General features: G+C 54.6%; 1 protein-coding gene across 1 annotated transcript; it reads right to left on the bottom strand.

Moving 5' to 3' along the window:
• Positions 1 to 177: 177 nt before the first annotated feature.
• EFCAB3 (EF-hand calcium binding domain 3) lies at positions 178 to 7,527 on the bottom strand. Its single transcript, XM_068661127.1, has 12 exons — positions 7,321 to 7,527; positions 6,447 to 7,222; positions 5,683 to 5,775; positions 4,705 to 4,801; positions 4,550 to 4,617; positions 3,915 to 4,058; positions 3,329 to 3,400; positions 2,604 to 2,730; positions 2,086 to 2,294; positions 1,385 to 1,569; positions 1,177 to 1,299; positions 178 to 546 (listed from the first exon to the last, which is right to left on the bottom strand). Exons 2-12 carry the CDS (start codon positions 6,487 to 6,489, stop codon positions 259 to 261), a joined length of 1,449 nt encoding a protein of 482 aa, XP_068517228.1. The 5' UTR covers positions 6,490 to 7,222; positions 7,321 to 7,527; the 3' UTR covers positions 178 to 258.
• Between the last annotated feature and the right edge of the window lie 4,503 nt (positions 7,528 to 12,030).

Genomic DNA, 12,030 nt, shown 5'->3' on the forward strand with positions numbered 1-12,030 from the left:
AGGAGGGGGTGGGGGTCACGTGGGGCGGCGGCGGCGGGAAGCGCGCGCGAAGGCGGCGGTGAAGGGGGGGGGGGGGGAGGGGGCGGCCGTTACCTCAGCGCCGCCTCAGGGGAGCGGCGACGGCGGCGGCCGCGTGTGGTGCAATAAAAACGCTCAAAAACGATAAAAACGCTCCTCTCGGCTCTTATTTCGCGCTTTATTACCTCAGGAGGCAGGGTGGGGGCGAAGCCCGGCCCATACCGGCCCCGTGCGGCGCTTTCAGCGGGTTCTGGTGGGCTCCAGGAACGTCCATTTGGTGGCCGTCGCCTGCCTGGTGGCTCGGCGATGGCGGCGGTTGAGGCGGTCCAGCGCCTGCAGCTCGTCGGCGGTCACCAGCTCCTGGCACGCGTTCCACGACCAGGAGTAGGTGGAGAAGATGTGGTGGAAGCGCTTGCTGCCCGCCTGCCGCCCGATCTCGGCCCCGCGGATTCTCTGCCACAGCCGCAGCAGGCTGGCGCGCTGGCGGAGGGCCAGGTCGCGCTGGTACTGCCGGGCCACCTGCGCCTCCTGGGAGCCGAGGGGAGAAGGGAGAAGAAGGGAGAAGAAGGGGGCCAAGCTCAGGAGGAGGCAGAGCCCCATGGGGGGAAGCCCCACAGCTCGGCCCCGGTGGGAGCACGTGCTGCAGATGTGCGCACAAGGCTAAAAATACACCTCAGCGGCACGCTAGGATGCGGTGGTGGCAGGTTATAACTAATTCATGCTGGCAATTAACAGTAATAAACAGCGAAGCTATTATTATACCTCTGGTTTCGTTTTTCCTTGCGCTTACGAGAAAATTGCCGTGTAATACCCACGTCTAGTTAAAGACGGTTAATTTCCAGGTTGCACGAGGGACCAGTCGCCCTTCGGTGCTGGCTGAATTGCAGTCCCCACACCGCAGCCCTGACACCTGGGCTCGGAGCTGGGCGGTATCTGCAGCCCGTCTCCTTGCCACAGTATATCAGTGGGGTTGCCAGCTATCATTACATACTGCTAATGGCTACCAAGGAAAAAAAATGAGTTCTAACTGAGCCCGTGACTGAACGCTGCAGCTGAAAAGGGGGAGAAAATGGGAAGCGAGTGCCTGACCGAGCACGGAGTGCGGTGCGGGCGGCTGCCGTGGGGCAGTGGGGGCATGGGGCTGGATCTCATGCTCACGTGTGCTCGTGTCTTGCCCTCGTTGCCTGTTTTTGGGTGCCGCTGTCTGTTCAGGTGCTCTGAGCTCATGGTGGGGCAGCGTTTCTGCTTTCTGCTGCGAGCAGGAGGCTGGAGGGTAGCGGCCTGATTAAACAAAACGCAGGTTTTTAGGCTTGTCCCCAGGCCTCCCTTGCTTCCATGTATCGGAAGCATCATGCTTGTCTCTCACCTCCTGCACAAGGTTTCTCTTTCGGATGGAGTGGCTCTCTGTTGAATCTACTGGCTCTTTCTTTCTCTGCATCACCAGCTTCTGCATGTTTTTTTTCCTCTTCAAGAGTGCCTTTGTGTCTTCATTCAAAATTAGTGGGAAGACGGGTACCTGAGCATACGGGCTGCTTGAACGGGGTGCAGATTCTGGCAAGGGGAAGATAGAACAAGGGTCACAGTACAGCCACGGCCAAGTGACGCTTGCTCTTTTTCCTCTGACCAGAGAAGGGCTCATAGGTCCCAGATTTCTCAACTCTTCTGAAACACAAAGCTCCTCAACCACCAGAGACAGCTCAGGAAGGCGATTCCGTTGGCCCTAGAAGTCTCTGGAGCACAACCCACCCCAAGTGTTTGATTCCGCATTGTGCCCTAAGAGGGTTATGGGCTGGAAGGACTCCCAAGGTTGGCTCGAGCTCTGTTTTCTGTGCTCCTCTTGGCTGTTGCTGCCTGGGGAAGGGTTTGCTAATGCGAGTCTGGTGCTGGGACTTGCTGAATGAACTACCAAAGCACCGATTCTCCACCTTTGGAGGAGGCCATGGGCCATGAAGTAATGGAGGAAGCTGTGGGAAAAGCCCCCGTCAGTATTTCACCCTTGTAACTCTGGTGAACTCCCTTTTGGACAGAGTGGGAATGAGAGAGTGGGAAAGAGCATGCGAGCCTTACCTTTGAGTCGTTCCATATAAATTGCTGCCTCTTTTTCGTTCATCATTGAGATGCGGGCAGCGCTTACAAAGGAAGACATAGGATAAACCAGGTCTTTCCTAGTTTTGTTGTTGTGCTTCCCGTAACTGTATTGCTTTCTGTAACTCGTGAGAAAATCAGCATCCATCCAGTCTATGTGGCCAGCGTAGTCCCTAAACTGCTGGTAGTAACTAGAAGACAAAAGAGGGCGTAGTTGTCCAGCAAAACAGAGCCCAAGGCCTGCTCAGCGCTGGCTGCTGTACACTGACATATCTCGACAGCCCATATTTAAATGGTGTGAGATAAACACATGGTGGCATTTACAACAACACCTTTGTAAAGAAAATACTGTAGCTATGCAGGTGCTTTTGGATATCCATCTAGGTATGGAACATGTCAGGAAATACAGTCTTGGGCCCTGATATCCACACATTAAGTTAGATAATCCATATATGTCCCAATAAAACGGAGAGCTTCCTTCTCTGTCATGCAGTGCTCACCTGGCAATCTGAAGAAGAGTTTTCCGAGGCAGAGCTTCCAACTCCACCATCTTCAGCAAGACTTTGCAGAGGAGGATTCCTCTGGCATCGACGGAATCGGAGCTGCCTGGATCACTTTTCTCAGGGACTGGAGAGAAGGAGAGCAGTCAGAGCCATGACTGAGCCTTGTCTTACCTTCACAGGGCTCACAGGGAGCAGAGACACCAGCAGCCCCCAGAAAGATCTGGACAATAGGGATCTATCCCCATTTTCTTCTGAGTGCTGGTTAGACGTCTAGCAGGGAGGACAAGTCCCTTCAGCCATTCATTAGCCAAAGAACGATAACGTCTTCTACTACTACTGCTTCTCTGCTTGTGAGAGGTGAGTTTGGCCTCTGCTCTGGTACCCAGGAGCACTTGGACTGGATGCTGGATTCGTGCCACTGTCCTTGTATTCCCCTCGCTGAGAATGGCCAGCACTATGGTGGTCCTTCCCCACCGCTCTGCTGCTTGGCCTGGGGACAGAGCTAACCCTCAGCTGCACTGTGACAACCCCTTGAGCTATCACGGTCTTGTCTGAGCAAGGCAGCCTTTGTTTCTTTGGGTCCCTTTGTTTCTTTGGGTCCCAATGCTGATTTCTTGCTCCATACCAATTAGTCCGGGAATCAGATAGTTCAGATATCTCTGGGTAACTCCAAGTTTTGCTGGAGTTACAACATTTGCATGGGCAGGGTGTCTATTACTTACATACTGTCTGGATAAAGCAGTTCTTGTCAGTAACGGTGGTCAGAAAGTCTGAGAAATTCATCGCCTTTTCTCCTGCAAGCAAGCGGCATCTCTGTTAGCAAGGCAGATTTTTGCTGTAACGAAATGCTGGGGTGAGCAGCTCAGAGCTGGCACTGCAGAAAGATTTGCTTGCTAAAACCTAAGGGCAGGAGGAAAAGCTGTTAAAGCTTTCACAGGTAACTGGACAGTGGCACTTAGTGCTTCCACATGTGTAAAGGGGTTCAAAAAGCACAACATGCATTTGTGAAGGATGGAGCCATTGGTGAGTGCTCAAACACAGCGGCTCAGGCACGGCCACTGGCTCTGAAAACATCTCAGCACAGCATTGCCCACGGCTGGGAAGGCGCGTGGAGAAGGATTGATTTGCACACCCAGAACAATCCATGCATCAAGTCCCATCCCTGGAAGTGTTCAAGGCCAGGTCGGATGGGGCTCTGAGTGACCTGGTCTAGTGGGAGGTGTCCCTGCCCACAGCAGGGGTTGGAATTAGGTGATCTTTAAGGTCCCTTCCAACCCAGCCCACGCTGTGATTCCATGAGGCACTCACCATCAGCTTCTGCACACTCCAGCTTGCTGTAAGCCTCCTCGCCAGCCAAGCTAATCCCCAGCTGCTGAGCAGTCACCTCCAGGCTGTTGCGGTTAATATTGCCGTCCGTGTCTTTGGGGAAGAAGTTGAAGGCATCGGAGAATGCTGCAGGCAGGCAGGGAGAAGACAGTGGTTTAAATGGGGTGTGGGGGAACGGAGCTGCCTGTCCTATGTCCTTTTGGAAGCAATGAACTGTAACCAGCAGGGATTTAGGGCTGGGGTGGGTTGTTCCTTCCTGCCAGTGGCAAAGCATCCACCTTTAAATAGCTCCTGACAGTGCAGGGTAATTGAGGAGTCTGGGGAGAAGAAGGGCAAGCAGGTATTTGATGTGAGGTGCTGGGCGGGGTGGTTGGTTTACTTCTAACCCTGCTCTCCTGATTTTCAGCTGTCTCTCTGCCAAAAAGGGCAGTGACGCTTCCTTCAGTCTCTGGGACCCCACATCCCTGGGACACGGAATTGTCCCTCCCGTTGTGTACCCCAAGGTGAGGCTGTTGTCTTAGGAGGGTTGTGCAGTGCTGCAGGACCAAGCTAAAGATCAAACCACTCCTGTCTGTGCTGGCAATAGGGAGGAGGAGCACGTAGCACGGTACCGTTACCTTTCCATTGCTTCTTTGTCATGTTCCTCACGGCTTCACACTCAGCTCTCCTCTGAGGGATCTGGTCACTGCCACACACAATGAGGAGGAGAGATGGACCGACTGACGGCTGATCACAGCGTTCCTACAAGCCCTGTCTCTGCCTTGATGCTTACCTTCTTGTCTTCTTTGGGAGGGGCTTTTCAACCTTCTTCTTTGGCAGGAGCTTCAGTTTTACCCGGATTTTGGAAGCACGGCCAGCAGCAACTTTTTCTGGACATGGAAAGACAAAAACTCGTGGGCTTCCCTCTCACCAGCACCCACAGCCTCAGACATCCCAAGGAGAAGAGCTGGAAGGACCCTATGATGGCACCTTCCCCTGTTTTGAGCTGCAGCAGCATTAACTCTCTGTGCCCTCTTGTCCAGGAATAGCAGGATATTGAGAAAGAGAAATCTTGTGCCTCCCAGCATCCCCTGTCCTCTGCTACAGCATCTTCCCTGTGGATACTTTCAAATCCCTTCTTCTTGTCATTTAAGCCTCTGATTTCCCATCCCACCTGCAGTGGACATGAAGGGCAGCTTATATCCCTTCTTATATCCCTTGCATCCTTATATCCCTTCTTCCTTCCCTTCAAAGCCACGTGGGACAACCTGATGCCCACAGCGGCAGCACTTCATGGACAAGCCGTTTTTCCTTTCTCTTCCCCTTGATCACGGTGGCTCGCGGTAGCCAAAGGCTGACTAATCACAGCGGGGAATTAACAGCATGCCAAGCTTTTTCTTGCAGGTATTTTCCTCCACCTGCTCATCCAGAACCTGGCTTGGCTGATGCACGAGAGGCCACACAAGTGCCATCGCAGCACAGCCAGCCTGTCACACGGTGACCCAGAATGAAGGCGTCACAGCACAGGTAGCTGAAGACCCAGGCTCAGTTCCTGCTTGTCACTCCAGAAAATCCAGGAGAAACCAGGTAAGGCACTTGGGGCCATGTCCAGGCATTCAAGTCCAGAGCTTGGCTGGATAAAACCTCAACCAACCTCATCCAGTGCTGGCAATAACTTGGCTCCAAGTGGAAGGCTGTTTAGGAGTCTCCTTCCCACCCTTTCTATGGGTTTGGAGTCCCCTTCCCAGCAGTATTTCTATGATTCACTCACCATCCACTTGTGCCTCTTTCAGCTTCTCTGGGGCTGAGTGGGTGCTTGAGGTGGCCAGGGTGGAGCCCTCACTGCTGACATCAACTTTGGCCTCTATGAAAGCAACAAAATAAAATCTTCTGAGCACTATTTTCCTTCTAAGCATGGTTCACTTAAGTACCATTCTTGACACAGCAAGGCGTTACTGCCTTCTACACACAGCCAGGACGTGGAGGGAGACTGGTTAAATAAAAGTAAGAGCCGTGTTATTAACATCCTTTGCCTTTCTCCAGCTCTGTCCTCCAGAGGGTTTAAAATCTTTTCAGCACATTAGTGAAATTAATCTTGCCTGCACACAGGGAGGAGAAAAGCCCTGGCATCACTGCTACGAGGGGGAAGCTGAGCGAGACGAGGTGGCTTGCAGACAAATCAGGTCTGTGCTGTGCGGGAGAGTTGCAGCAAGAAGGGGAACAGAAGCCAGAGGATGCCAAGTAAATCTTTGCAGCACATCTTAGGGCTGTGCTTTCCTACCCTGGTGGCTCAGGAGTTACAACGCGGAGCACGGAGTGCATTGAGAGCAGCACCGTGCCTTGATTGCTCCAGCAGCTTCCACTGGAAACGTGCTGCAGCTCTGGTGTACCTCTGCCTCTCCCCATGCAGCTTCATTACCGGCAGATTTGCAATTCATTACGATACACAGACACAGAATTTTCTTCTGAAGGACTCTTGTCTAATCCTGTTTGCTGTTATCTGGCAGCAGCTTGCACGATGGAGATCTCACTCACCTTCCTCCGGGGGTGGTTGCTGGGCCATCCTCACCACCGTCATGGATTCGCTCAAATTTGCCTTCACATCAGCTGCAGGGGGAGAGCAGAGCTTTCAGGGGAAATAACAGTTATAAAAATGATAAATTGGTGGGAATGACAGACAGCAGAGCATGGAGAGGACCAGGTGCTGGTGCTGGACCCAGTGGCAGCTGCTGCACAAGCCAGGGACTTGCCCCAGATGTTGGTTAGAGCTTCCAGATGGAGGCAGGAAGGAGTCTTCGGGGAGGGTTAGGCACTGGAAAAGGGGAAAACTGAAAGCAAAAGTGCTGGGGCTGGCTTTTTACAGGCAGGAATCCGGAGTGACTGCATTGGGCACTAATCCCATCACAGCGTGAGGGCTCTGTGATGGGGTGCCAGGCACGGCTGAGACGGGGCAGGAGGACTGCACTGCTAGAGGAGCAATCACATCCCTTGCCTGCAGAGACTTTCCTCCACATCTGCCCCATGTGAGTGGGAACCCACAGCATTATTTTAAGGGGCTCAATAACTTTGTGTAGCTTCTTGTGTTAACATCACATCCTCGTTGCTGGACAAGCACCAGTATGGGCACGCAGAAGGCTTTTAACACAGCTGTTGGTTTCCAGAGACGTTTGGGCTTCCTCCAAGGAATCCCAAAAGCCTACCTCCATCTTCCTCGTGTCCTGAGGCTTCCTGCTTCTCCTGGCTGCCCACGTGGACCTCTCTGGCTGTGCTGTCTGGGGTGGAGACCAGGTCCTGGGTGTCGTCCTCATCCCCTAGAGCCCAGGCAATATTTGAACGGAGCAGGAAGGGGCTCGCTGGGGACATTCCTGGCCTTGGCAATGACAGTAGAAGGGCAGGAAGAGACCCTCACCGTCCACAGCAGCGGGACCCAGCACCTCCTGCTGCTCCTCTGGGTTTGGGGGGATCTCCCCTGGGGGGATCTCCACCGCAGCCAGGTCAGAACCAAAATTATCCACAGTGTCTGCGTCCTCTGTAACAAGAAAGCGTTAGAAACCTCCTCTACGTGCTGGCAGCCAGCAGAGAGAGACTTGGGGAAAAAAATAAAAGGTTGTTAATAATAGTAATGGAGGCACCTTTGCCTTTCACCTACCCTTTCCATCTCAGGATCTAAAGGACTGTAGCCACAATAATGCAATGAAACTCCCTCCCCCCCAGGCAGGGTGGGATGTTGAGGCCAAGAAAGATTAAATTTCCTTTCCATGGCCATTCATCAACCCTTGCTTCCCTCTACACACTGTCTAGCACTCTCTAGGCACAGCCCCCTCTTACTTTTATATGCTGAAGGATGGCATTTATATCTTGCCAGGACACATGGAGCAACTTGTGCCAAATAATGCAAAGCAAAAAACTGAACACGAGATTAAAGGTAAGGGAGAAGCGGAGAGGGTTTAACCTCTGCTGAGTGCAAGGCGTATCCCAGGCCGTGGCCAAGCTCCAGAGACCTCTCTGAGCTCCTCTTTCTGGGATTTTGGCTGCAGTGGCTGTGCAGGAGCAGAAACCAAGGAGAGAAATATCAATCCCCACCTGTGGTATGTCTTAGGACCTCCTTCTGCTCCTCGCTGGCTAAGAAGATGTCCATGGTGTCTGTGCTGGGGTCTGTGTCCTGGCTGTCGACTGTGTCCTGGCTGTCGACTGTGTCCCGGCTGTCGACTGTGTCCCGGCTGTCGACTGTGTCCCCTGGGGAATGGGGGAAGATGAGGTGTGGCTGGGGGGGAAGATGTTTGAGGAAGGAGAGCCCAACAGCCAGACAAGAGCTTGCAGGGAGGCTCTTGGCTGCAGCTCTAAACGTCTCACCAAAATGGAGTTTTACAACACTGAGAACTCTCGTAGCCACAAAGGATTTGGTGATTTTGGAGAATTTCACCACAAAACTGCTTCACAAACCCAGGGCCTTTCTGGCCAGCCTGCCACCCAGGCTGGAGGTCCAGGCTTTCCTAGAGCACAACGTTCTCATCCCAGGTTATCCCTGACTCCTTCACAGCCCTGGAGATCCTGTAATGGATAAATCCCAGAGCAACCCAGTCTGATCTCACAGCTGACCCAGCTTTGAGCAGGAGGTGGGACTGGAGGTGTCCTGAAGTCCCTTCCAGCCTGAATTCTATGATTTTGTGCCCTGGGAAATGTCAGTACTTTGGCTTTCATTTATTTATTTATTTTAATCCCAGCTCTTTCTCCTTTTCACCCCCAATCCTTAGGTTTCCTGCCTGGCAGGTGCTCCAGGACCCGAACACACTCACCATCCGCAGCCGCATCCTCCAGTGCCTCCTGGTGATGCTGGGCTGAGTGGGTTTCTGCTGGGGCGAGGTGAGACTTCAGCTCTTCGGCAGAGCCCTGCTTCCCTAAAATCAACGGGGAAATGCGTTTTGTTTCAGGAAGTTACCTGGAGACCTGGAAAACTCAGTTCTGGGTCGTCAATGGGACAGAATGCATCTTAACTAGCTGCATCAGGGAGAGCTCTGCTTGTTTTTTTTTTTTTTTTGTTTGTTTTTTTTTTGGATTTATTAAAAGACACCAGACCTTTTATTGCTCATCTTTGCAGCAAGCACCTGAAACCCGAAGGCAGCCTCAGCACGGTGCCCTCTGTGGAGTTCGTCCTCTGAGGCTCAGGAAGGAGATTGGGAAGGAGCCAGGGGAATTAAAGCAGAATTAGGGAGAGCCCCAGCCCGCAGTGCTGCTGCAAGAGCCGTGCCTGCGGGATGGGCTGGCTGCAGGGGCTCCGCAACCTGCAAACCTCCACGAGGGAGAACCCGTCAGGATCCCTGGCTGCACGGGGAGAGAAAACGGCACAGAAAAGCGGAGAGCGGCCGGGAGCGTGCAGACATCACCATCTAGCGGTCCCTGAAGCCGGCAGCATCGGCACAGCCCAGCATTTGCAGGTTCGGCAGGGCTGGAGTTATTTTATCAGCACTTGCAAATGGCTTCTCCTGGGGAGCTGCGAGCAGCCTCCACCTCCTGCTCCTGCTCCAGGAGGTGCCTCTGGCTGCTCATGGCTCATTTACAGCGGCCAGTGCAGCCACATGGCCCTGATTTTTTTGGAAAAAGCCTCTCCGGCATCCCAGCAGGTGGTTCCTGTGGTCCTGAGCCTGATCAGCCACACTCGCTGGCATTAAGGGCTAAGCAGGGGTCTTGCCCCACCCCATGACTCAATGGGAAATAAAGATTTTCTGTGTTACAGGGGCTTTGTCCAACGTACCCAAGTGTGGGATGGTTGCAGATGGACTCTGCTGCTCACCATCCTCGTGGAAGGCTCCATCAGCCTCCAGAAGCTGGCTCACATTTGCCTCCCCACTTTCTGGAAAGGAAAAAGGAGTTTGGTGTTGTAGGATGCACCGAGGCATTTTCCTGCAGCTGATCCAATGCAGCCACCCGTGCGTAGGGACAGGCAGCTGAGGGGACTGTCCCACACCTGCCCCAGCCGGGGACTAGAGGAAAAGTGGGTGGAGGTGGTTGTGTCCCCTGGGACAAGGCGTTTACCTTCTCCTTGTGGCTGCTGAACAGCAGCCAGATCCTGCGCTGAGTGCTGCTGGGGCCACCGGGAGTTACATGGCTCAGCTCCTGCTCCAGCTCCTGGAGGCACGTGGTGAACAGCAGCACCTCAAATTCCATTAAAAATAAAGATCTCATTTTTATCCTACTGGAAAAGTAAAACTGAAGATCGTGAAAATGTGTTCGAGATGGGAGTAGGACAGCCTGCAGATGGCCTGGAAGCTGCGAAGCTCGGGGTTTCACCTCCAGGAGGTGCCACAGGCTGACTGCCACCAGCCCTGAGGCTTTGCTCTTGGTTTTGGGCCAGTATTTTTGGATTAATTTGGCTTAATTTTGGACGAATTTTTGGATTAATTAACATTCCCCCAGGCTCGGCATGGCCAGCGTGCTCATTTCTGTGCTCTCAGCAGCACCTCTTTTGACAGCTGCGTCTGCAGCCGGTGGCTGTGTGACCCAGCTCCGGCTCAGGTTTGTTATTAGAGGACCCATAAAACACACACAGAAGGAGACCAAGGCTGCTGTACGCATGTCTCCAGGACAGTTCCATGCTTACCATTAGCCTGAGCTTGTTTCAGCCCCTCCTGCCTCCCCTCCCCTGCCAGGCAGGTCTCCAGGCTGCCCACCGCCGTGGTGTCCGGGACATCAGCCTCATCCCCTGCGGTGGGAGAAGAAGGAAGGGAGGATATTTTGGATGCCAGCACATTAAATGGTCCCCGAAGGTGGTTTCTCCAGAGTGCTGGATTCACCGAGGTGGGACAGAGGATTTCAGAGCAGCACGCTGGAGCAAGCACGGTTCAACAGGGTGGGGAGAGCCAGGGCTTAGGGTTACCTTCTGTCCCCAGCACAGCCTGACCCTGCTCTGCGCACTCTGCGTCGCTGGGACTCGGGCACAGGTCGGACGCGAGGCTGCTTCTCCTCCTGAGGGACATTCCCACACTGAGCACCCGTCCCCCTGCTTTGGGGCCCTGGATTAACCCCGGGGGTGATCCCCGTTACCATCCCCATTACCTGTCCTGGGCTGCGGCAGTGCCCTTGGGGGTGCTGGGGGCTGTGCGCCCCGCTGCCTGGGGGGAGCCCCCCGGGGCACTGCTGGCCGCTGAGGCTCGCTGCTGAGGCTGGTCCTGGCTGTTTCTCACGTCCTTGTTTTCTCCCTTCTTCTCGTGCCGTGGGTGCTGTTGCTTCAGTAACGCTTCCGAGAACTGGGGTGTCTGGGGCCAGGAGCACCCACGTCGTCAAACACCGCGTGGGCTGAGCCCAGGATGGCAACCAAAGGGACCTGGTGGCCACCATCCTGGGGATGCTCCCGGCGTGCTCAGCAGTGGCCAAAGCCCTCCCTAGCCAGCTCCCCAACCCAGCCGCATCCCCGGGGCTGTGTGTTCCACGTCTGGGTGATGGGCACGTGGCTTTGAGGGGCCGGGTGCGCTCCCAGCAGGATGCGCGTGGGGCTGCGCTGCCCACCCTCACCTGTATTGCTTTGTCCTCCTTCGACATATGCGTCCTGCACTCCACCTGCCTGGGCGGGTACACCTCGGCCGTCAGGATCGTGCAGCGTGAGACAGACTCCCTGCAAGATGGGCACTGTCCTGTCACCCCCTGCACCCCACCCGGCTGTATTTCTGCCTCGAGGGTGGTCAGGGGACATAACGGAGCCCTAAAACATGAATGGGGACAAGCTTTGTCCAGCCAAAGAGGAGGCATCCCCTCACTTACGCGGAGGTCCTGCTGGACGTGGAGAACTTCCTGGGGGCAGTCACAGCTGAGGAGGGGGCAGACGCTTCCCAGCTGTCTGCCGAGCCACGTTTTGGTGTCTGCTGCTGCTTGGAGGCCACAGGGCTACAGGACTTAGGCTGCTTGTGAGGCTTCATCCTCTCCTTGGCCAGCCCTGGTGGGAATGGGGCCCCGCGGGGCCGTGCTGACACCCAGGTCCTTGCACCCAGCAGGGACACAGCCGGGATGGTGTGACCCCCGGCTCTGTCTGCAGGGGCAGGATGCGACCCCAGAGCAATGGGCATTAAGGGTCTGCAGTGCAGACCCCCTGTCCCGTTGCCCCTCTCCAGGCACCCCGCAGCAGACT

Source organism: Anas acuta, chromosome 25, assembly GCF_963932015.1.
Source record: "Anas acuta chromosome 25, bAnaAcu1.1, whole genome shotgun sequence".
NCBI lineage: Eukaryota > Metazoa > Chordata > Aves > Anseriformes > Anatidae > Anas > Anas acuta.

Bases quoted from the DNA above. Each gene is read 5' to 3' on its own strand.
- EFCAB3 (XM_068661127.1), bottom strand. From the start codon at position 6,489: ATGACGGTGGTGAGGATGGCCCAGCAACCACCCCCGGAGGAAG. The intron at 4,802-5,682 runs GTGAGTGAATCA...TTCCATGTCCAG, and splicing joins GAAAGAGGCACAAGTGGATG to AAAAAGTTGCTGCTGGCCGT. The intron at 2,295-2,603 runs GTGAGCACTGCA...TTTGTCTTCTAG, and splicing joins ACTCTTCTTCAGATTGCCAG to TTACTACCAGCAGTTTAGGG.